Source organism: Pantherophis guttatus, chromosome 8 (genome assembly GCF_059756535.1).
Source record: "Pantherophis guttatus breed Tessera chromosome 8, ASM5975653v1, whole genome shotgun sequence".
NCBI classification, from domain to species: Eukaryota; Metazoa; Chordata; class Lepidosauria; order Squamata; family Colubridae; genus Pantherophis; species Pantherophis guttatus.
The window spans coordinates 20,840,974-20,866,598 of NC_142070.1; the positions used below are offsets into that span (position 1 = coordinate 20,840,974).

The 25,625-nt window shown below is 38.4% G+C and overlaps 1 protein-coding gene across 4 annotated transcripts in view; it reads right to left on the reverse strand.

The window, feature by feature from the left end:
• Window positions 1-237: 237 nt before the first annotated feature.
• Window positions 238-25,625, reverse strand: part of EMCN (endomucin) — a 47,705-nt gene continuing 22,317 nt past the window's right edge. Inside the window, exons 4-14 of one of the 4 annotated variants that reach the window (XM_034442173.3) lie at window positions 24,723-24,764; window positions 20,809-20,880; window positions 18,523-18,597; window positions 16,312-16,389; window positions 14,641-14,691; window positions 11,805-11,900; window positions 10,380-10,404; window positions 6,716-6,777; window positions 3,764-3,842; window positions 3,257-3,327; window positions 238-2,161 (exon numbers count right to left, since the gene is read on the reverse strand). In XM_034442173.3, coding sequence (XP_034298064.1) covers window positions 3,303-3,327; window positions 3,764-3,842; window positions 6,716-6,777; window positions 10,380-10,404; window positions 11,805-11,900; window positions 14,641-14,691; window positions 16,312-16,389; window positions 18,523-18,597; window positions 20,809-20,880; window positions 24,723-24,764 — 605 coding nt within the window. In that variant the 3' untranslated portion in view covers window positions 238-2,161; window positions 3,257-3,302. Of the gene's footprint in view, window positions 2,162-3,256; window positions 3,331-3,763; window positions 3,843-6,715; window positions 6,778-10,379; window positions 10,405-11,804; window positions 11,901-14,640; window positions 14,692-16,311; window positions 16,390-18,522; window positions 18,598-20,808; window positions 20,881-24,722; window positions 24,765-25,625 lie in introns of all 4 variants that reach the window. The other 3 variants (XM_034442172.3, XM_034442174.3, XM_034442176.3) reach the window with 3 other exon arrangements.

Below are 25,625 nucleotides of genomic sequence, written 5' to 3' on the forward strand. Positions count from 1 at the left end.
TTCATTAGAGGTTTCAAAGAAAGACTGAACTGCAGTTTAATATCGAATTTCTAGCACCACTAGATTGAATGCAATGACCTTCCAATTATTTAAAACCTGCCACAGCTTTCAGCAACTTGCTTATTTGTGTCTTACCCCTGTTTTAATTAAGTGCAAATGTCTCTCTGATAAAATATTGCAGAAAAACACATTTTTTCTTCCTGCCAAATTATAAAATAAAAGTACCCAGAAAAGGAATTTTGACACAATCATTTGTTTATTACATTTCTAGATTGCTACAGCAAACACAGCTTCTGACCATATGCAGGATTTGTTTCTCTTAAAAAGAGAAGACAATTTTCCAGGGAAAAATGCTTGATACAGACTGATGGGGTAATGGTCTCTAGATCCTTTCTGAACATTGTGCTTATGAAATGTAGTCATGGTAGCAGAAGGTGGTATCATGAATTTCGTTATTCTGAAATTATTATTCCCCCTTTTTGAATGTTTGGAATTTAGGAAAATTAGAAATTTGTAAAAAAAAAAAAAAAAGTCCCAGAGCTGCCATTTGAAGTAGAAATCCAGTAGATTGAGGAAATCCAGTGCAAAAGATTCCCATGTATTTTATTAAAGAGTGTTAATTATATACATACTATACATTCCTCCTCCTTTCCCTAGGTTCAGGCTGCATTGCAATGATTTTTGCCTTGTAAAAATGTTCTCCCCAACACTGCACAAAAAAGATTGCAGAGCTACATACAGTATAATAGTTTAAAAGACATAGTCATGTTGGCCTATCCGGGGGAAAAAAAACCAGGAATCCACATTATGGTAATAATACTTCTGATATTATCAAATGATGCAGAAGAAGTTGTAGAAATCTGCATCAAGGTAAGATGTTACAAGAAGTAAGAAAACCACCAAAACATGTCCTACAATAGTAGCTGAAACTTGGAATATATTGCACCTGCCGCTCGCAAATAGGTTCTGTCGACGCCTCCAATCTTAAGTCCAAATCTGAATTGCAGACCTCATGGAGACAAATTCTGAGCTTTAGAGTGTCTTGCTTCTTCCTCTATTCCTTGGTTTTTGTCACTTTTTGCTTTAGAAAGACTTTTGGAAAACCTAAATGTGGTTGACGTTTTTGTACCAGTTTGGTTAGTCTTAATAAGGAGATTAGTCACTTATGAAATTGAAATAGAATAACAGAGTTGGAAGGGAACTTGGAGGTCTTTTAGTCCAACCCCCTGCTTAGGCAGGAAACCCTTCCTCACTTCAGACAAACGGTTATCCAATCTCTTGTTAAAAACTTCCAGTGTTGGAGCATTCACAATCTCTGGAGGCAAGTTGTTCCACTGATTAATTGTTCTAACTGCCAGGAAATTTCTCCTTAGTTCTAAGTTGCTTTGCTCTTTGATAAGTTTCCACCCATTGCTTCTTATCCTACCCTCAGGTGCTTTGGAGAATAGCTTGACCCCTTTCTTTGTGGCAGCCCCTGAGATATTGGAACACTGCTATTATGTTATCCCTAGTCCTTCTTTTCATCAGACTAGTCATACCCAGTTCCAGCAACTGTTCTTTATATGTTTTAGCTTCCAGTCCCCTAATCATCTTTGTTGCTCTTCTCTGCACTCTTTCTAGAGTCTCAACATCATGGATACTATAACTTGAATCTTTGCTTTGCACTGAAATGGGAGTGAAGGAATCTATGTATTTACAGAAGGAAAGACTCAAGTTAGTATCTTGTTCTTATTGTAAACAGATATGGCCACAACAAATAATATTTAATATTGTGGTAATTACTGAAAACACATAAAGAATTATATTTACAGGCAGAATATATATTTTATGTACAAAACTACAGAATCAGAATTGGCAAAGGTCCAGTGCATTTTTATATAGTTTTACAATATGCATTTTTTTTCTCTACCTTACTTACATGGAAAGCAATAAATAGGTCTTGTAGAGCAATGGACCGAAAGACAGAAAGAGAGAGAAAAACTACAAAATTCTTTTTAGAGATAAACAGCAGGCATATAGAAAAACAACATGACAACGTGGCAAAATTACAGAGAAATGAAACAAACAGGTTTTTTCAGTGATGCATAAATGCTCCTGATTCACATCAAGTAAATCCAACTTTGTTTGGTGGTTTCTAGAATGAAACAGGAATGCTTCACATCTGAAATGAAGGAAAATTTTGAGGTAGTTTGTAGTTCAAGATGATTTTGGCTTTACTACTGTATATCAACTAGGCTGACTTTTAGGGTGCAAAACCTAAAATAATTTGCATTATTAGTCCATAATTTCAAATCTGTTTCAGAATCTTAATTAGCAGACAATTAATTGCTTGGAAAGGTGATACTGTTTCATTTGGGATGAAGGAACATTTAAGGAACCTTACATCTCTCAAATGACAGATTCCCTCAGGCTAATCTTGCAGAGGTCATACATCCACCAAAGGAAACCAAATGGAAGTTTCTAAAAGAAGGATGTAGAAATATCCCTTTTTCCTAATTGTTATTGCCCTCTGTTTGTCTATCCATCTGTGAATCTGTCTGCCTATCCGTCTATCCATCCATCGGTCTATCCATCCGTCCATCCATCTGTCCATCCGTCCATCCATCCATCCATCCATCCATCCATCCATCCAGCCAGCCAGCCACCCACCCACCCACCCACCCACCCATCCATTTCATATCTATATCTATCTATCTATATAGATCTATCTATATAGATTTATCTATCTATCTATCTATCTATCTATCTATCTATCTATCATCTATCTATCTATCTATCTATCTATCTATCTATCTATCTATCTATCATCTCCCATCCATCCACCCATCTCTTTATTGAGGTCTTTTTGAAATGACCCCTCTCCCCAAGTAATCTTATGGAGTTAATGCGAAACTCTTTGTAGTTCACTGTTTTGCATCCTCCCCGCAGAGAACCTCATATTTTCATGTTATATTTCTTTTTCTAAATGACCTTTGCATAATTACAGTAGCCCATCTCCAAGGGTACCCAGATGCTATCCATGACTGACACTGAGAATCTGCTCTGTTTTGGATTTTCTGAACTGCAAGCAGAGTCCTCTAAGGTATTTATCCACTTGCCTTTGCTTTGGGGACGCATAACAATATTTGCTCCAAACCTTTAAGCTACCTACGGAAAAGGTTATCTGCCTATTTTCAATGAAAAGCTATTGACTGCTGCTGAAAAGGAGAAATATTCATTCAGCGTTTAGCAGATAGAAATAAAATCTCGAGCATACACATTTGTTGCCTTGGCACGAGGAGGAATCGTTATGTTGCCGAGTTTTATTCCTTCCCTGGGAAGTCTGCTCTGCTAAGAAAAATGAAAACATGCACAATTTCAGTAAAGGTCCAGAGACAGTCACGCGGAAGTTTTCTGCCTTAGCCATAGGCCACTGCAGTCGGTGAAAAAGAACTCAATAAATTATTATTATTTTTTTTAAAAGGATGGCCTACATATTAATTTAGCAGAGCCACAAGGCACATTAATAGACAACTGAGTAATAAGGACAGGTACTCATTTAAGATTGTAAAGAAAAAACCCTAATTTTTTTTGCTTAAATATAGAAATATTCCACATTGTTACTCAGGAAGAGGCTGGAATAGATCCCACCAGTTTGATGACTCCCAACCCAGAAGCAACTTAATCCCAACTCTAAAGGAACCCATTGAAACCACTCTTCTAAGTCCATTGGGAAGTGCTGCAGTCTTTAGGCTGCTGTCTGATCACCAATGGGAGTACTCACATTGGTTTGAAGGATTCCAAAGGTAATGACATGCCTAAAGGCAAGTCATAGGAGGAAAGGGTCAAGAAACTGAACATGCCTAGCCCAGAAGGAAAATAAAGATTAATGGGGAACAGCAGTAGTTTAAAATATGCAGGAGATGAAAAACAGAATATAAACATCATGCTAAAATATACTGTATTTTTGGAGTATAAGATGCACCTAGCTTTTGGGGAGGAAAACAAGAAAAAAAAAATCTGCCTCTGCCTCCCAGCAGTTTGCCTCCTTGCAGCAAACGGCAAACAGCCTGGTCAGCTTCAGTACAGCCTGATTTAGCATGAGCATCTGATTGGCAATTGATCAGCCTTCCGGAATGCCACCTATCAGATGTTCCAGGCTGCGGGGCTCACCACTGCCCATCGCCGCCTCCTTGTGCCCCATTTCGGCCTCTGGGCGTCCCATTTTCAGCCTCTGCACATCCCATTTTTGGTCCGTTCCAGGTGGGGGCTGAAAATGGGATGCACGGAGGCCGAAAATGGGGCACGTGGAGGCAGCAATAAGTGGCAGCGGCGATGGGCGGCAATGGTGGCAATGGGTGGTGGCGATCCCCGCAGCCTGGAACAGCTGATAGGCAGTATTCCGGGAGGCAGTTCCAACCGCCAATCAGCTGCTCGTGCTAAATCAGGCTGTGCTGAAGCTGACCAAGCTGTTTGCTGTTTGCTGCAAGGAGGCAAATTGCTGGGAGGCAGATGCTGAAGGGTGGGGGCTGGCGGGTGGGCAGGGCTTCAGCAACATTCACTGTATAAGATGCACAGACATTTCCACTCACTTTTTTTGGGGGGGGGGGAAGTGCATCTTATACACCGAAAAATACGGTAATTATGCAAAATTTCAAAAACTTTAAAAAACTACTAAGAATCATTGATCTGTTGAATCATAATTAGAGAATACAGAATCTACAGTCCACAATAAACTGGATTATTAACAGGGAATGTGGAGGTGGGTTGCAGTTCTTTTTTCTCTTAATATGGGCTTCTAAGTTCAACCAAGGGAAAATAGACTGGAAAATAGATTGTGGTTAAGCGGCCACTGTATAGTTTAATATATACAGTAGCCTCCCCAGACTGAAGTCCCTCTGCCCCATATCCTGATTTTAACTTTTGGACTTCAGAACAATGGTCATTCTACTTTTAAAATGCTGGGAACCAAAGTTAACACCTGAAGAGTTGCTCTTCATCCTGAAGATGACTTTGCCAATTAAATCCAAGTTCTTTTGGACCAAAGAGCAGCTATATGAATCAATGCAGAAATAATCCTCAACTGTGGTGAAACAATCTTATTTTCCTGTTACATGTCACATCTAATCCCACCGGACTATAATTTTGTTGCCCATCTTTTTTGCATTTCTGTTTCATAAAACAGCTGTTCCCTGGGTACTCAGTTTTGACATCTGAAGGAGGGAGGCTCATTTCCTTCAGAAAAGTTGGATAAAGGTAAATGTGATTACATATATGAGAGAAAAATCTCAGGGGAGATTTGGAGACTAGAGAATTTTTTTTTTTACTTTTTGGGCTTTTTAAAAACTGAATATTTCACAAGATCAGAAAGGGCAAAGTGGATTTCATGCTTATGGAAATGTGTGAACTGAAAGTGCATTAAAGTTTTGAAAAGCCAACTGCAAAAAGTGTATTAAATATGAATCAAATTAACTAGTGTGAGAGAGAAGAGAAAAAAAATAATGTTCCTAAAGTACCAATGGCTCAGATGTATTCCAAATATAGGATGCATACAACACGGTTCAGTAGTGGGTTTATTGAGCATTTGCTCAGCAGAAGAAAACTTTATAGTCAGATTGGAAAATTTAGAAGCCTTCTGAGGCCCTGAAGCTCTCTTTTCCATTTATTACTTTTTTAAAAAAACTGCCAATGTTATCTATCTTTTATGCCAAGTTTGAAAACATTATGTCTAAAAACAGTTTGATAATTTTATACCTGTGGTTTTCAAACTGTTTTATCAAATCTAGGTGTTTTTTTTTTTTTTTTTAAAAACAGAGTTTATTTATAAGTGAAAAATCTCTAATGACAATATGTGATATAAATGGTTTATAACAGGGGTGTCAAACTCAATTTCATTGAGGGCCACATCAGGGTTGTGTTTGACCTTGTGGGGGTGGGATGGGCATAGCCAGAGTGGGCATGGCCAGGTCAACATAATTCGTGTCAGGGGCACCTGTGGTAACCAAATGCTAAGGCAGGACTTTCCTCAGATCCTCCCTCACTCTCATTATAATCTCATTATAAACGGGGCCCGGAGAGCCGTGACCAAAAATGGGGGTGGTCCTTTGCTTTTTCTAGGGTGGGCCTTACATAAGAGGCATAATCATATCCAAAGGGGGGGAAAATGCACAGCCCTAACAATCTGTTAAAATAAAAAGGTCAAACTCAACAACACTGAAGAAGGGTTCTCTAAATAAAAAAATGCATGAACAAAATGATACCAAAAAAAGTTGCTTTGGCTGCTTGTTCAGTATTCAGTATTCAGAATACTTATTCAACTATTCTGAACAAGCAGCTAAAGCAACTTTTTTTGTTATCATTTTGTCCATGCATTTTTTATTTAGAGAAGCTTTCTTCAGTGTTGATGAGATTGATCTTATCTTAATAGATTGTTAGGGCTGTGCATTTTTTGAACTTGATTCAATGGATCAATGGATCCTTCTCATTTACATTAAGGATCTGGCTCCTCAAAGCAGTGGCATCTTTTATTCCACACTTGTGAAGAAGCCCAAAACTAATTGGGTTGATTTAATGAATAACAGACATATGCTAGTCTCATACAAGGTTCCAATCTTTTTCAAGCAAGCATAGCCTTTTTTGTAAATACCGGTCTAATAGTCTGTCAAACTCTGGCTGAATGCTTAAAAGCTTGGTCTTAAATTCTCAACCTGACCAGTAATGAATAAGCATGACTTACCTGAGTCTGAAGAAGTTGTCTTAACAGAAATGAGTTTCACATTCTCTTTATCCGATGGGGCTCTGTTGGGAGGTGTTGTATGATTGACAAATGTCTCATGATGGCAAAGGATACATGATATGGAAATGGATATAGGATGATACAGGACAGGAGAATTGATAGACTGTTGGCTGGATCTAACATGTAGCTTTTCCTGCCTGGCTCTGCTTCTTCTCTGACATCCTAGGTAGAGGCAGATGTAGGGTCTCCTGCTTGGGCAGGGGGTTGGACTAGATGACCTGCAAGGTCCCTTCCAACTCTGTTAATCTATTTTATCCTCACATTTTGTTTACTCTCACTCTTTTATAGGAGACTGAACTATCAAGGCTGATTTACTTCAACCTTGGTGATGGAATACAGATAGTTTTCAACTTATGGCTATCCAATTTAATGACTATTCAAAATTATAGCAGTGCTGAAAAAGTTACAGGTCCTTGCACTTGTGACTGTTGTAGTGTCCCTGTCATCAAGATTCGTGTACTTGGCAACTGGCATGTATTCATGACAGTTGCAACGTCACGTAATTGCCATTTACAAACTTAACATGGAGCTTCCAAAAGGCTAAGTCAATGGGGAAAGCCAGATTCACATGAGTTGCTTAATGACCACGGAATAAAGGTCACAAAATCAGGTGTGACTTGCTTAATGTCTGCATCACTTAGCAGCAGAGGTTCCCATCCCAAGTACCCAATTGTGGTTGGGTACTTGGCAAGTAAGCTGAGGACTGTAGCATCCTTTATCATGTCTAACAGCAGTTGGCCAATTCAAAGGATCCAAGCGAGCCAGATGGACACTGAGCTGTGCAAATGGCTTGGCAATTTGGGAGGAACAACAAAGCCACTACCGCTGAGCGGCTGCAATTGCACACTATTGCCCATTGCCCCATTTTGTCTAGAATAAGAAATGCAAGTAAGCCACCATTGGAAAGGGCAATTCCATCAAGGCTTCTTTCAGATTCAAATTTTCACAGATATGATCGATTTGGTCCTTCTCAGCTTCAGTTCAAGTCCAATTCACTGAACACTGGGAATTCTTGTGTATTTTGATGCACATGTGTACTTTTCTTTAATACAAACAATTTTCACAGTGCAAGTCAGACTGTACACTGTTTTCATGAATACGTACATTTGATTGGAGTCTTTTTTCCAATATATTTTTTTAAATACCCTGTTTCCCCGAAAACAAGACATCACCTGATAATAAGCCCAATCAGGCTTTTGAGCGTGTGCGCTAAAATAAGCCCCCCCTGAAAATAAGCCCTCCCTGAAAATATTTAAATGCATATGCAGCTGGTCCCCGCCATTTCCTCTGGTTAGGATTAGGGAAACAGAGCTGGAAATCAGGTAAAATGGCAAGAGGAGCCCCGTTTTGCTCCACACCCCAAAATAATAAGACCTCCCCAAAAATAAGGCCAAGCGCTTATTTCGGGATTCAAAAAAATATAAGACAGGGTCTTATTTTTGGGGAAACATGGTAATGAGAAATTATATTAGAAAATTTGATTCTGCATATTGGTTTAAAAAAAGTAAAATTAGGTATGTTTTCATTCAAACATGTATTAAGTTAATTTCTCCCTTTTCCTGCTGGAAAATATAGCTACATCTTGTTCTCTCTGTCACCTCGCTTGTCCTCCCTGGAGTGAATGTGTCAGGAAATTTGGGTTTTTTTGTCTTTGTGGACAACTGATTGGATTTGCGCTGGACTGGAAAAACAAAGAACACCTAGCAAAGAATCCTAAACCTGGCTCCTATCCCAGGAATATATTTTTTTTAGAAAAACCAAATTCCTATTTCCATGGCCAGCATAAAAAGACAAAGAATTACATCTTACTCCCAATGGGAAGTAGGAGAGGAACAGTGATCTGTTCCAACACAGATTTATTGAGAAGAATTGCTTAATTCAGAGAAATGTGACTGAATTTATTTGAAAAGCATTAGATTGCAATCTGAGGAGTTTGGGAAAGCCTTAGCAACTTGCACCTGACTTTCCCCAAATATAAATAATGACAGTAACAGAACATGGTCGCAATTGCACACTTTCTTTGTCAATATTACATAAAACTGCAGCTCTATATTCTCTAAACTGGAGAGTGCTGGGGAATGGGGATGAAATCCAAACCTAGTTGAAAGCCAAGCCAAGCAAAATATATTCATTACCTCATTTGGAGAATATGGTTTTAAAAGATTGCCTTGAAGGTTTTCCAGAGGTAAATGAATGAGCTCAAAGAGGATTTCAAAAATGATATAATTGTTTTTACAGATGTCAGTTTGGTATGTGGGTCAACAGTAAAGACCCTGCTGAAACTTTCAAAAACAACTACCTGGATTAGTAAATCAACAGTTTAAATTAAAACAATTACACTTAGGTCTGTGCAAATTTGAATTTTTGGATCAGTATCCAAACAAAGAAAGAATAAGCCCAAGTCTGGACAAGATAAGTATTGCTACAGAAATGGAAATGCTTTCTAGTGTTCTTAAAGTTCAGAGTGAAATGGTATAATAAATGAGTTCAGATGGTCAGCAAACAAGTTTACAAGCACTAAACATCTTTGGTGAATTACCAAAGAGCTATGCCCTGAGTGACAGGCTGTTTTTAAGACAATGAAAAAAATTGTCTCAACTTCTCTTATCCTGAAATGTTAGAGTTCAAATAATGGTATGGTGGTAACTATAGATAATACCTGTGCTGAGTGCTGAGTCAGTAATATAATTTAGGCAGTTTACTGCTATAACTAAAGTTGTGGAGAGGGATTCCTTGAAAATCTATTTATCTGTGGCTTGAGAAATGGGATAGTTTTTCTGAACTCTTTCAGTGACAAAGTGTGGAGACAAATTCTCTAGCATTTTCTCACAAATGGGGGAGAATACCAACAAAGGGGGCGATAAAATTGTCCCTTCTTATTTATTAAATTTATGTGTCACCCATCTCACTATCCAAAGCAAATCTGGATGACTTCTTTAGCTGCAAATAATAGTAATACTCTGCTCTTTGTATCCTGAAAATCGTAGTTGTCTTATTTACTTATTTGCTTGTTTACTTATTTATTTATTTATATCCCACCTTTATTATTTTTACAAATAACTCAAGGTGGTGAACATATCCAAAACTGCTTCCTCTTCCCATTTTCCCCACAACAAATCTGTGAGGTATTATATACACACACAGAATAAAACATTTGGATGAAATTTCACCAAGTTACATTTTCTGAGGGGTGTGTGTGTGTGTGTGTGTGTGTGTGTGTGTGTGTGTGTGTGTGTGGTGGTGGTAGTTTTAAAAGAGTTTTTAAGGATTGCACCAAGTAGAATAATGACTATGAGTGCAGCTTGGTCACACACTGAGAATCAAAGTACACATGAGAGAGATTGTAGCTGACTTGAAACTCCACAGAGTATCTGCATGCAAGTTATGTAACCTTAATTCCCACATTCTACCTTTTCATTCTCAAAATTACATTCATCTGGAAGAAATGGGACTTGACTGTTGAAAGATAAACGTAGAAGGCTAGAAGGTCAGGTGAATACAACTCTTTTCAAAACTGGGTTGTTAAAGAAACTGTAACCTAACGTGTTTAACGTGTTTTAACATAAATGAACAAAATGGATTGAAGAAAAGGGAAAAAACTTACTGTTCAGTTCCATTCTCTTGCCTCTCTGGAAGGAATTTAAATTCACATTATCTTTCTAGTCCACCATGATAAGTCACGTCATCTTTCTACATTTCTAGTTCAACATGATATGGCAGAGATCTTTTTCTTTTATGTATCAGGATTTTTGCCCTTATTATATAGAGACTCTTGAAATACAAAAATTGAGTGTGATCTAAAAACAGTAATAATTTTCAAAGGTTTTATAGATGACTATTCTGAAGCAATTTGAATCTAATTATAATTTATTCCAAGAAGATTTAGAACTGATTCCAATTGATACAGAATTGTTTAATTCTGTAATGCAAAACCAGATGCCCTCATCCTATGTTAATTTTTTTAACAGTTGTTCTTGTAAATGGTATCAGCAACCGAAATCTAATCTGTGAAACATGCAAGACACATAGCAGTCTTTAGTAACAGATGCTACTGTTCAATTTCTATAACTTTATAAGAAAGTTTTTCTAGCAGATTTCTTAAGAGTAGGTTGGAAGGGCAATGAGGCTGTCCCCTTAAGAGTTTGTAGGCTAGCAATAGTAATAGTACTTAGACTTATAGACCGCTTTACAGTGCATATTGCCCCCAACAATCTGGCTCCTCATTTTACCCACCTCGGAAGGATGGAAGGCTGAGTCAACCTTGAGCCTAGTGAGATTTGAACTGCCAAATTGCAGGCAGCAGAAGTAGCCTGCAGTACTGCACTCTAACCACTGCATCATCAAGGCTCATGAACTTTAGCTTTAGGGTTCTAGATCTTCTTTCACCTAATCTCAGAAGCACTTTAAGAGAGAGATCAGGTTAGATTTCTAGCAAATAAAAGCTGAGACTACTAGACGTGAAAGGGCTTTTTACCTCATTGAATCCAACTTCCTCCTCTATGTAAGAGTTCAGAGTAAAGGTTCCCCAATAGATTGTTATTCAGTATGTCATAAACACATTGTCCTATGTCTTATATTCTGCAACAATTAAGAACAGTTTTTACCTTCCATATTATAATCTCCTAGATATTTAAAGAGTGCTATAATGTCCCTTGATCTTCTTTCTCATCGCTAAATATTGTTAGCACCTATAGTTTTAAGTTTATGTTTCCTTGATCATTCTTCTTACCATCTCTGTCTGAACCTGTTCCATGAATGAATTGTATCTTAAAAGCAGTACATGCAGAACTGCCTGTCATACTTGTGATGGGATCCCACCAAAGTAGAACCAAGTAAAAAGAATTACATTTCACACAAAATCTGGAAACTATTTTTTTAAAGCAGCCACCAAAGATTGTGGACTCATGTTCAGTTGACATCTAAAATACTTTCTCAAACACTGTAATGCAAAGCCAGATACCCTCATCCTATGTCTGCGTATTTCATTTTGTCATATACATTTTAATTTTTTTAGAGAATACATACACACCTGGCGTTGTCTTCAAGCACATTCGGTACAAAGCCATTAAAAGGAATACGATGACACTTATTACTATTAGGGCAATGACAACTGGCAAAATTATACCTGTATGTAATGAAAGTATTTATTTTATTTCATACGCTTTATGACACCTGCACATCTTAACAGTAGGTATAAAAATATGACCATCTTTCTCAAGCACCCTTGATACCTTTTCTTTGAGAATTCTGGAAAAACTTAGTTCTAGTACTACCATAAGCCTAGTAGTTATGGTAGTACTACATACTACTAGATACTACTACGGTATGGTAGTTTATGGGCTTATGGTAGTTCTAGTACTACCATAAGCCCAAAGCCAGATGGATGACCTTGAGTTAGTCATTGTCTCTCAGCCTTAGGAAGGAAGCAATGCAAACCTGAACTTGTCGATCAGAAAGGTCGGCAGTTCGGTGGTTCGAATCCCTAGTACAGGTCTCCTGCATGAGCAGGGGGCTGGACTAGATGACCTCCAAGTTCCCTTCTAACTCTGTTACTGTTACTTCTGAAATCTTGCTAAGGAAACTGGAGAGAATATCCAGCACTGACTTGAAGGCATCCTTAAAAATCAATTTGTTATGCTTTCCTTTCTATATTTCAGCATAACCACTAGGTGGCAGGCAAAGAGCCTTAATGAAAGGGAGGGGGGTGGGAAATCTGTTTTCTTGTCCTGCTCAAAAGTCTCTGCAGTAAATAGCAGTATCTTGACTTCCAGAATTTAAGCTCAAGATGGTGTCCGTCCCCCAGTAATCAGAAGAACAAATTACAAATGGGAATGTATATCTCTTCCTCAGCATAATTCTAGTTTCTGCAAATAGGTTTAAGGTTCTCTCTCTCTCTCTCTGTGCCTAGACTTACGACCACAATTAAGCCCAAAATTTCTGTTGTTAAGTGAGAAATTTGTTCAGTGAGTTTTGCCCCATTTTACGACTTTTCTTGCCACCGTTGTTAAGTGAACCCCTGCAGTTGATAAGTTCATAACCCGGTTGTTAAGTGAATATGGCCTTCCCATTAACTTTGCTTGTGAGAAGATGACTTTGGGACACAGCAATGATCATAAATAAATATGAACCAGTTGCCAAGCCTCTGAATTCTGATCCCCATGATCATGGGGAAGGCGCAAAAGGTCATAACTGTGAAAAATGGTCGCAAGTCACAGTGCTGACTTTGAATGGTCACTAAATGAACTGTTGTAAGTGGAGGACTACCTGTATGGATTTTAAGTGCCCCATTACTTTCTAGCAGCTGATGTTTTTACTACCAATATATACTAGGATAGAGTTATTGATGAGAACACTAGATCTTAGACAGTAACAGAGTTGGAAGGGATCTTGGAGGTTATCTAGTCCAACCCCCTGTTCACGCAGGAGACCTATACTACCTTGTTTTCCTTGAAACTCTACCCATATCTCTGACTTTGCTCTTTACTGGCAAAGTTTGGGGGCAACTCTTTACATCCTCTTTTGCAAAGAATTTGTCTATCCAAGATGTTCATCTATCCCTTCATTATGCTGAGTTATATACTACCTGTTTATAAATTATAAGATATTTTATATATGTTTACCCATGTGATTCAGCATATGTACATTTTATATCAAGTAAGATCTCCTTTTCGTATGCTATTTTAGTCTTGCAAAACCTATTTTTCGGGTGATACCTTTCAGCTTAAGAAAAATTGCTGCAAAGTGCAAATCTATAATTCCTATTCGAGCTGTTTAATTATTATGGAAGGACTTGAATTTTTTTGTTTTGTTTTGTTTCCCTATGTCTTCCTTTTAAAGAAGAGAATTATAGTAATTCATGCTTTCTGAATCAGTTTTCTTCATTCTGGTAGATGTTTTAATGAGGGTCTGATGCTACTGAAGTATGAAGATGAAAATTCTCAGTCATCCAGGTAAGGTTGTCTGAAGGTTGCGTCATGGCAACTGGATTCATTTTCCTTGTTAGTTTGAGACGTTTTGCTGCTCATCCAAGCAGCTTCATCAATCAAAGAAAGCTAGTTAGGCTGAGAGTTGTTGGAAGGTACCAACTACCCCAGTGGTGGGTTGCTCCTGGTTCTGTCTGGTTCTATAGAACCGGTAGTAAAACTGGCGGGAGGCTCTGCCCACCCGGCACGAGGTCATCATTGGTGATCTGCGCATGCACAGAAGCTTCTGCGCACGTGGAAAAGAGTGCGTGAGAGCGCAAGCAAAGCAAGCGTGCACGCGCAATCCCGCTCGAACCGGTAGTAAAGGTAAGTGGAACCCACCCCTGAACTACCCCTTCATTAAGCTCAGGGGATTTCCTCCTCAAAGTGCATTGCAATATCTTGATGAAGATACCGAAGTGAGTATCAAACACAACTACATAGCTGTCTATTTTCTTTTATAGATAAAAAAAAACCCCCAGATATATCTTATTAAGGAGTTGTGTTTATTATTAATCACATTGCATCACATACCTTTTAAATAAAATCTCAAGCAGATGCTTTACCCTGAATGATAATTTTATAGCTCTTGGGCAAACTTATTCTAGTGCTTGTTCTCTTCAAAGATTGGGATGATCCAATTTTTCCTTTATCTGAAAGTATTCTAAAGGCAAAAGCTCAGAGGTGAACATTGTTAATTTTATGCTAATTGCATTCTATTTCTCTTTTGGAGAGTCTAAAGACACTCACAAGTAGCTAGCAGGGAAGTGGGCAGGTACATATTTGATGCAAGGTCTGCAGTCCAGCAAATGCAACAATTTCATTTCAAGCCATAATTTTTGTAAAAAAAAAAAATTGTTTGTGAAAACTTGAGAGAAGAGACCATGGACCATATTTACTTACCAATGTAAGAAGCATCATCTTGCTTTTCCTGATTAGTTATTCCTGAATTGTCTATGAGAAAAGAAATTGTCACGTTTATTGTTCCCTGTAGGTTTTTTGGGTTGGTTTTTTTTTTTTTTGCTTTTAGTGATCAACTAGCAGTTGAATTAATTGTAGTTTTCTTGGCTTTCTTAATGTTTCTTTACTGTACACTTCATGTCCCATTTCTGAACCATATGGAAATAATTTTGCATCTCTCCCTTTTGCTAGGGTCTGTGTGCAAAATTTAATAGCAGAAGATAAAATGAGTTTGCCATGTAAGCCTTAATGTTTCAGCCATAGATCTATAGTAATGTGAAAATTGCAGAATGATCAATCAATCGGAATAGAACTGGAAGGAACCTCGGAGGTCTTCTAGTCTAACCCCCTCTTCAAGCAGGAGAACCTATATAATTTCAGATAGATAAGTCCAGTCTTTTCTTAAAAACCCCCAATAATGAAGCCCTTAAACAGGGCCGGATTTAGATGAAAAGAGGCCCTAGGCTATTCCACTTATGAGGCCCTTTCACCTATAGTGAAAGTGTAATTTTAATTTTGCTAACAATTTGAATATAGGGAATGTAGGCCCCTCTTGATCTTGAGGCCCTAGGCTGAAGCCTAGTTAGCCTATAGGAAAATCCGGCCCTGCCCTTAAAACTTCTGAAGGCAAGCTGTTCCACACTGGTTAATTGTTCTATTAGGAAGTTTCTCCTTAATTCCAGGTTGCTTTTCCCTTTGATTAGTTTCCATCCATTGTTTCTTGTTTTGCCTTGACCTCCCTCTCCTTTTGGCAGCTCCTCAAATACTGGAATACAGCTATCATCTTGAGATAAAGCAGAAACAAATGCAAATTCTTCTTCCTTTAGATAACAAAAATCAAACGCACAGGTATGGACTGAGGAACATAGATTTATCAATTTATACCAGTGCATTGCTTAGCAACAGCAATCCTGACAGTCAGGATTGCCCTTGTAACCTCAGGACCATGTGAGTCAGTAAGTGGGCTGAGGCAGGAGTTCCAGGCAAGGAGGTAGGAGGTGGGGGTATGATGGGCAGGTGCTATGGAGACTGGTAAATTAGCAGAGATTGTGTGTGGGTCATTGAAGGCCTTGGGGCAGACAGCAGAGACTGCAGGCAGGTGCCGTGGGTGGGCATGCATTATGGAATGTGCATGTCCATCCACGGCACCTGAAAGCTGGCTGAAGAATTCTGGGAGTTGAAGTCTACAAGTCTACAAGTTGCCAAAGTTGGAGACCCCTGCTCTAGAGGAAAGGAAAGCAACTTTATCAGCAACCTATTCACAAAAAACTATTTTACTTCTATGTCTAATGAAGCACATGAACATCAGTGTGTCTGTAAACATACATCAAACAACTTTATTTTTAATAGATCATTTATTTTTATTTTTTAAAAGAAAGTACTATGGACATGTGCAGACCCTGAGTCTGGAATGCTATGGTTACCATACCTGGGCTGCAGAAAAAAAAAATCATACTTAAATTTTTTGTATATCTAGTGGTCATTCATACTTTTGAAACCCAGATTTGTAATCTTATGATGGCCTTGATGAATGCCTGTTAGAAAACACAGCAGAGGTAGTTACAGGTTTACACAAAATTGGGCATATTGATATATCAATTTTTCTTCACTTACTTTTAGGTCCAGCTTCAGATTCTTTTTCTAGCCTGACTGTTGTATTTGTCTGGTTATTAGGGCTCTGAGAACGCTGGTCTGTAATGAAGAAGGCCAACGAATGTGTGTTAATCATAAGCAAAACCAAATCTAACTTTGTGTTTCTTTCGAATGGAAGAATTCAGCGGAGTCTCCATCCATACATTATCATGTCCCTTACATGAAGTCAATGCAGAATGGCAGGATAATCCTACAGTATTTTAAAACTAACCAACATAACTAATTTTTATCGCACTTGCAAAAAGCAGAAAGTGGGAAGGTTCTATGAAACAATTAAGGCTTGATTAATTACTGCATTAATCGATTAACTTCATGATTGATTATCGCTATCTTCACTGCATCCATGTTCTCACATTCTTAAGTGTATATTTTACAATTTCCAGGTACACACTCCATGACATTAATAGATGCTGTCACTACCATAAAACTCAGCAGTTTAGACCCATCTCGTGGCAATTACTTTAGATGTTCAGTAGGCTGAAGTGAGTGATTACAAAAAGCCTTGGAACTGTTAGATAAAATAAATTATATATAGTCCATTGCAGGGATATCAAACTGGATTTCCTTCGAGGGTCAAATCAGCATTGTAGTTCTCCTCTGTGGGCTGATGGGGGGTGGGGAGATGGGATGGATGCCTCCTGCAGCAACCTGCCGGCCAAAATGGGGCATGGGATGGCTTGTGAGGCCCCTCCGTGCCCCGTTTTCAGCCTGGACAGCTTCCTGCAGCACTTTGCCAGCCAAAATGGGGCGCCAGGGAGGGGACAGGCAGCCCCTCACACCCTGTTTCGGTTGCCTGTACGGTCCTTTTCTATTTCCAGGCCGGCCTCATGGGCCAGATTTAAGCACTGCATGGGTTGGCCTTGAGTTTGACACCCCTGGTCCAGAGGCTTAGGGTGTAGATGGCTAACAATGCCTTCAGCATAACCAGTGGTGAAATCCAATTTTTTTTACTACTGGTTCTGTGAGCGTGGCTTGGTGGGCGTGGCTTGGTAGGCATGGCAAGGGAAAGATACTGCAAAATCTCCATTCCCACCCCACTCCAGGGGAAGGATACTGCAAAATCCCCATTCCCTCCCCACTCCTGGGGGAAGGATATTGCAAAAATCTCCATTCCCACCCCACTCTGGGGCCAGTCAGAGGTGGTATTTGCCGGTTCTCCGAACTACTCAAAATTTCCGCTACTGATTCTCCAGAACCTGTCAGAATCTGCTGGATTTCGCCCCTGAGCATAACCCTTCTTTCAAAAATGCTAGCCCTTCAGCAGTTACTAGTTTTCTTATGGAGAACATTCAAATCAGCAATGTTGCTCTCCAGTCTGTATTAACGCAACCAGTAGAACCATCTATTTTCAAACGCCTTTCACAATCAATCAATCAGTTTAGAGCTCTGTCAAAAGCAATCTGTTCACCCCAAATCTTTTTATATGGGAGGGATAAACCAAGAGAAAGAGAAAAAGAGAGTGAAAAAAACGATATATACTATCTTTAAGTTAGAAAATAGTAAAAAGAATGGGTAGTTGACCCCCCCTTTTAGGTCTGCCCCATCAACCTGTGATTTCAAAGGGCTCTCAGTAGAAGCAAGGTTGCCCATTCTTGAATTAAGAGCCACGTACTGAGAGGATGGAGCCGATCCCTCAAGAGAACTTCTCTAAAACTTCTAGGACTTGCCTTACTGAAAGATGACCTTTACTTTTAAAATAAAAAGGAGTGGGGGCAGCCAGGCCACCCCATAACCGAGTGATGGCAACTGTTCTCTGAAAAATATTGATACCCACTTTAATAAAGTTTTCCCCAGCCTGGTACTTTCAGATATATTTGACCACCACTCCCATTATTTCCCACAAGTATTGCTGCTATAACAAAGCCTTCTGTTAGCTTTCCCTACATGTTGTTCTTTTTCTGTGCTCCATTTTCAGCTCCTTCAGGAGGCAGAGCGCAATAACAATAATATGATTTTTCTGTGAAGAATTCCCACAGCCATCCTGGTTTCCCTTTTGATCAGCAACAATTAAAAAAAAAACCATGAGAATACCTGTGCTCAAGTCAATTGAAAGGAGTTGAAACAGTAATAAGGTAATACGGAAGAGGCAAATGCGGTAGTCATATAATTGTTTAATAGATCTGTTTTTGAGATGTGATTGAGATTAGGGAATGGGGGTGGGGAGAGCCTCACCTAAAATTGCTGGACCCAAGCTGGATGCTGAAGTCACAGGAATCTTTGTTGATGATTCGGTTGTGCCTGCTGTTACTTTGATAAGATAAATGACAGTGTGTTATCTGCTGTTCTCAAAACATATTTGTCAAAGGAATAATCAGTATGCAAGTATGGAAATCAAAGCTCTTTTCACAACATCCTCAGGTCCCAGCAAAACAAATAAAGAAAGGAAGAATAAAGAGATTGAGAGAGAGGAGAAAACAGAAAGCTATGATTGGGCTGAGTTAATGAGATCCTAAAATGAAACAAAACAATTGAGAAATAATGATAATGGCAGCGTCCGAAGCAGTATGAAGAGTTGCCTTATTGGTGACTCAGCATGTAAATATAATAAATAAAAATGAATAAAATAAATATGGACTTTGTGATAGCAAAGATGCTTTGCAGGATAAAAACGATAAAATTAGGCTTAGGTATACTGACTTTTCTTATCTCACACGTTTAATTGTTCTGGTTTGTTCTGGTTTTATCCCTTTCTGTGCTTCAAATAACATTTGCCCACTGTGAAAGGAAATAACAGGATGGGTAGGCAGGTATGGTCCCAGCCTTTTAAATTGACTTACTCCCTTGAATCATTATAAAATTCAATCACTTTGACCAGAATCTGAATATTAGTTGCTATACTCTCAAAAGGGCCAAGTGCCTTTGAAATATTTGAAGCTGCTTTCTTTGAGTTGATGCTCTTCAGAATGTTGAACATTGACTGTCATGTTGGCTAAGAACTATGGGAAATGAAGTTCAAAAGTTTAAAGAAGACTGTTTTAATAGGTATCACAATGACTATTTTAAGAAAAAAGGACCCTTTGACATTTTTACTGAAACAGATAATGCAGTGATGTCTTTTCAGAATTTCTTCATGAATGATGACTGTTACAATATTTTAAGATAAATTAAAACCATCTAAAAGCATTATGCAACTCCATAATCAATGTTTCTGTCTTGAGATGAGTTGTTGTTGTTGTTGTTAGTTGCAAAGTCATGGCCAACCCATTGCCACCCCATGGACAACTTTCCTCCAGGCCTTCCTGTCCTCTACCATCCTCTGGAGTCCATGTAAGCTCATGCCTACTGCTTGGGTGACTCCAGCCAGCCACCTCATTCTCTGTCGCCACCTTCTTCTTTTGCCCTCAATCTTTCCCAGTGTTCTTTTCCAGTGAGTCTTTCCTTCTCATTAAGTGGCCAAAGTATTTCAGTTTCATCTTCAGGATCTGGCCTTCTAAAGAGCAGTCAGGGTTGATCCTCTAGGACTGACTGGTTTGATCGCCTTGCAGTCCAAGGGACTCACAGGAATTTTCTCCAGCACCATAGTTCAAAGGCCTCAATTCTTTGACACTCAGCCTTCCTTATGGTCCAACTTTCACAACCATACATTGCAACTGGGAAAATCATAGCCTTGACTATACACACTTTTGTTGGCAGGGTGATGTCTCTGCTTTTTAGTATGCTGTCTAAATTTGCCGTAGCTTTTCTCCCCAGGAGCAAGCAACTTTTAATTTCTTGGCTGCGGTCCCCATGTGCGGTGATGAGATGAGTTACAGCAATATAAATAATATTGCTGAAAATATCGGGACATTTTTTTTTCTTTTTCTTTGGAAAAGCTCCAGCTTAGATTAGTTGAACCAAGGACCAATTAGCATGCCTGTAATATCACCCTCATATTTCCTGCTTAGCTGCTACTCTAATTTTACAATTTTTTAATTTTTTTTGTTTTAAAAAAATAATTTGTAAAAATAGATGGATGTGCTTGTAAATAAACATACATGTTAAACTTTAGATTTTGCTTATTGTCTCAAAATGTCTGTAACATTTTGTGGATTATTTATATATAAACTGTCCCATCAAGGTGTTCCTCCCAGTAACGGGAAGGAGAGTGGCATTATATATGGAAGTGGCTTATGAGGTTATGGAGCTTTCTTTGTAATTATAACAAAGCAATAACTATTGTAATTGAAATGAATAGAAAAGCTGTTAAATCATCTTCATAGGGTGCATTTGTTTTGTGATTTTTTTTTCCATACTTTTTTTAAATTTCTGGAACAGGGATGATTTCTTGTAAAGAAAAGACATCTCCACGGCAATCTTTCTGCAGCTAGAAATGTTATACATGTTGGATTTAATGCTGTAAGACTGGGTTGTAAAAATCAGGATAACCACTAAATAGATGAAAATTAGTATAAATAATATTGCAGGGTTTTTTTTTTAATAAAAAAAGATGTATTGATATGTAAATCTGTCTTCACTTACTTTTAGGTCTGGCTTCAGTGATGGTTTCTAATCTGTCTGTTGTCCAGATGTGAGGGGTCTGAGAGCTTTGGTCTGTAATGAAGAAGGCCAATGAATGCATGTTCTAGGCCAAGGGTGACAAACCCATGGCCCGTGGGCCAGATGCGTCACATGTTGGCCACGCCCACCCCTGTTTTAGCAAAGAGGAAAAAAGTCACGATATGTCACATGACAATGTGATACCATGAGTTTGACACCCCTGTTCTAGGCAAATAGCATTGCAAGGCAAGCAACATCTTAAAACTGAAGTAGGCTTAAGCAGAGTGCCATCCATATCTTTAGCATTAGCCCACAATACCTCCTAGCAAAATCCACTAGAGACCTCATTTTGGGTTCCTGAAATAAATATTTCAGATTCTAACACATAAGTAGTGTGTGCACAACACGTTTAAGTCAGTGGTGGGATTCAGATTTTTTTACTACCGATTCTGTAGGCGTGGCTTTGTGGGTGTGGCATGGCTTGGTGAGTGTGGCTTGGTGGGCGTGGCAGGGGAAGGATACTGTAAAATCTCCATTCCCTCCCCACTCCAGGGGAAGGTTACTGCAAAATCCCCATTTCCTCCCGATCAGCTGGGACTTGGGAGGCAGAGAAGAGATGGGACGGGGCCAGTCAGAGGTGGTATTTACCAGTTCTCCAAACTACTCAAAATTTCCACTACCGGTTCTCCAGAATTGGTCAGAACCTGCTGAAACCCACCTCTTAGTCTAGTCTACTAGACTAAGTAGACTAAGGAGGGAATTTGCTTGTTAAATCCATCCACTGACACAACAGCATTAGAATGAGAAATTTAACTCCAAACAGCCTGGAGTTATTTTAGATTAAGTTGATTGAATAAGGAATAGTTCATTAACACTGTATTTAACTCTTTTTTTAATTTAGAAAAAAGAAGATAGCTAGCCATTAGGCTGTCCTGCTTTTCAGCAGTTGTCTACTTATGGCACATCAGTGTAAATACTTACCAGGGACACTTGAAGACATTTCCAAACCAATCATGTGAATATCACCATACTTTGTTTACTTTAATAAAAATGTGGATTTAGTTGCCCATCAAAATTTTTGAGGTCAGAGCTTTCAAACCTATGTCAATTACTCTGTCAATGGCCCTGTGGCAACTTCTCCAACACTGCAAAAATCGGGAAATGTGGCATTATTATCTGTTTCCATTTCAGAAGTACTGTATTGCAAAAAATAAATTAGAGAGTGCTGCTGTATCATATTCAGAAATGCAAAACTGTTTGCCTTCATTAGAATCAGGAATTTCCTAGGGATTATCCTTCTGCACTTGTAAGCAGGAATGCATAATGAATCATTTTAAGAAGACTAAATAGCACTCAAAGGAAATAATTTGCAAACATAGTTTCCCTATTATTGTTACCCTGTTTTTTTTTTTTACAGCAGATACTTTTCTTTTTTTAAAAAATAGGAAAGTATAACTTAAACTAACTCTAAAGGACTGGTGGACTTCTCTCATAGTTTTAGGTGTCTTCCAAAACCTCATCACTCCTTTTGGATTTTGAGAAAAGGCTTGTAGGAAGAAAACAGAAAGTGCAGTAGAATAACAAGGGAATACAAAGGGTTTTTTTGTATGACAAAAAGGTTAAGCATTTTTCTCACTGAGAAAAAGATGATGCTAACGATATTTCAGCTGTAATTGTTCTGTGCTCACTTGAACTTGCTGTCATTTTATGAATGGGTGGCATTAATATTTTTGAGATCCTTCAAATGATCCTGAGCACCAGAAAATTTGAAAATGATTGATATAAAGAAAATAAGAATTGAATGAAAGGGATGAATTACAATATTAACCACAAGATAGAAATGTTTTTCAGCAGACTATTTTTCATCCTCAAAGCCATAATGGAATGCCTTTCTTAAAAAAAAAAAAAACATTACTAAATTTTCCATCAGTTAAGTAACAAATAGCATGCATGTTTTAAAACGCACTTAGACATCTATTTCATGGATTTTCTTAATTTGCAGTGGAAGCCTCTTCATTTAATGGATATCTTCCCCAAATACCTGTATGCAAACAGAGCTTTGATTGTGCAAGGCTTGGCGGTTTTAAAATAATATCTGGTGTTTTCTTGTTTTTGACTTTGTTTTATGTTAAATTCTGAAATCTGATAAAAAAGTGGGGTACAAAAATGATCCCAGCTAATAAATATTTCATTTCTATCCTGTAAATTACAGTGAAATGTAGGAGAAAAATAATTTAATCTGTTTTTTTTTAAAAAAATGCAAAGTAATTCTTAGTAATAGATGAATTGTAACTTTATTATTCTTTACAATTACAACCAAATGAACCTCCCAACCAGAGGTGGGTTCTAAATTTTTTTACTATCGGTTCTGTGGGCGTGGCTTATTTTGTGGGCATGGCTTGATGGTCATGTGACAATTCTTTAGGATTTAGCAGAGGTACTGGTCTACCAGGCTTTTAACTGCTTGCAGAGCTATATTGATCTACCCATTTATTTTTTGCAGGCACTGGTCTACCCATTTTATTTGGCAGAACCGGTTCGGTGACATCATATCGTCACCGCTACCAGCTCGGGAGAACCGGGTCGAACCGGGAGGAACCCACCACTGCTCCCAACCTAAACAATGCTACAAACACTGGGAAAAATGCATAGAACAGTGTGCACGTGAGAAAGAAAACATGTACCCATTAAGAAAATAGCTTCCCATTGTTCAGTAGATTCCATATAAAGGTTTGATATGTAAGAGAATTTTCAAAGGTTTGTCAGAGAGTTAAAAAGCACTTACAAACCAAACAAAAGCAATTATTGTTGGCTGCGATCTCAGCTTATGGACCAAAGTAGAAAAGTTGTACTTGAAAATGAAAATGTTGTGGAAAACAAAACAGATGCATCTATCTTGAGATGAATATAAAACTGATGAGATTCGTGTCAGAGGCTCCCAAGGAATCCCAAGGGTGCTATTTGTAACTCAATTTAAGAAAGGGATAAATGCTCCTGGAAATCTTTTCTCTCTTTCTCCATCCAGCATAATGGGGACAGTTCTTTGATATTTCTAGACCAAATCATTTTCTTTTTTTCCAATAGCATTGGCATTATATATGCCCAAGCAATTACTACTAGGAGTTTAAGGCTGCAATCTCATCTGCAGACACAGAGCAACATATATACACAAAACATATATTTTGTGTATAACTGTCTCTGTCCCCAGAGCACTTTCCAAGGTAATGTAATTAATACGAGGGAGGAATTATTATATTTGTGGAAGTAATCATATTAACTGAATTTAATTGCATTTACTGGTTAAATCCATGTAAATTTATTTTTTCTTTTGATATTTTAGGGAGTGCTCAATCTCAATTGAAGGAGAAATGGAGTTCTCAGTCCAGAAAGATATGTACCCTTCCTCTGGATATTTTGTTTTGCTAGGAGTAAATCCAATTCACAAAATCAAAATTAATTTTGAGGAATCATGCATGGGACTAAAGATGCATGGTGGTCCCTGTGGTTAGGACATTGGGTTGGAGGTTAGCAAGCCTGTGTTTGAGATCCCAGTGCTACTGTGAGACTGGGTGAACTCCCGTCCCTTGCTCCAGCTTGTGCTGGGGACATAAAAGGACTCCCCAAATGGGCATCACCTGGACAATGGTGATGCCACCAGCTAATCCTTTCAACCTGGAAGTGCCTCAGTGCTTCTGACATGACTGCCATGTGGTGCATGAGACTTGAGTGTTAACTTACAGCACACTATTCTAACTTACTTGTAACTCAAGAACACAAGTTTCTTTTTTAAGTAGGTCTCTGCTGTAACATACTGTCCAGAAAATGTTTAGATATGAATTAAGACAGAAATAAAATATTAGAAGTATTCTAAATAATACACAAAGCTAAGACCTTACCTTTAATGGTAGTAGTTGCAATTGTGCTCATTGAAGTGGCACCTTTGAAAGGGTAAGACAGAAAATGCACAGTAAGTTTAATGCTTCTTAGATAAAACGATTATATATCTTTTTGAAAAAGGTAATACATTATTTTAAATTAAGCATACTTGAAAGCAAGTTTTAAATTTACTATTCTGGGCTTCCGTCTAACAGTCACTGACATTGCCTTTTTGTGCTGTTGTATCAATACGTGAAAGTTCTCTAGCTTCATTATTTTAATACGCACTCTTTTTCCTCTGCTGCAGAACAAATTATTTCCTTTCCTTCAAACGTGGATACTTTTATTGCTCCTTGGAATTACTGTTCTTTTCAGTGCAAAACAGCCTTAGGAGGATGCAGTCCTGAGCAAAGGAGTGGGGTAGGAGGTTTTAAGATTATTCCCACTGCTTATTCCCAGTTCCCCTGCATGATAAAATTCCAGATGGAAGTTAATAAAAGTTAGGCATCAGCCCAGTAAATTTCACTGAATCCAATGGGTTTTTCTGAGAATTGTCACTAAAAATGGCTTGTTCATAGGCTTTGAGTGCCTGATAATGAACAGAAAAATGGTGAGGGGATATCCTATTTCTTCTTTCTGAAAGACAGCAACATTCTGCCCTTTCCATTTGCACATATTTTTTTTTAAATTTGATTTATATGCCGCCCTTCTCCGGAGACTCAGGGCGGCTTACAATGCGTTAAGCAATAGCCTTCATACTTTTGTATATTTATACAAAGTCAGCTTATTGCCCTCACAAACTGGGTCCTCATTTCACCTACCTTAGAAAGGATGGAAGGCTGAGTCGACCTTGAGCCTGGTAAGATTCGAACCTGCAGAAATTGCAGGCAGCTGTGTTAATTACAGGGTGCATTAAACCACTG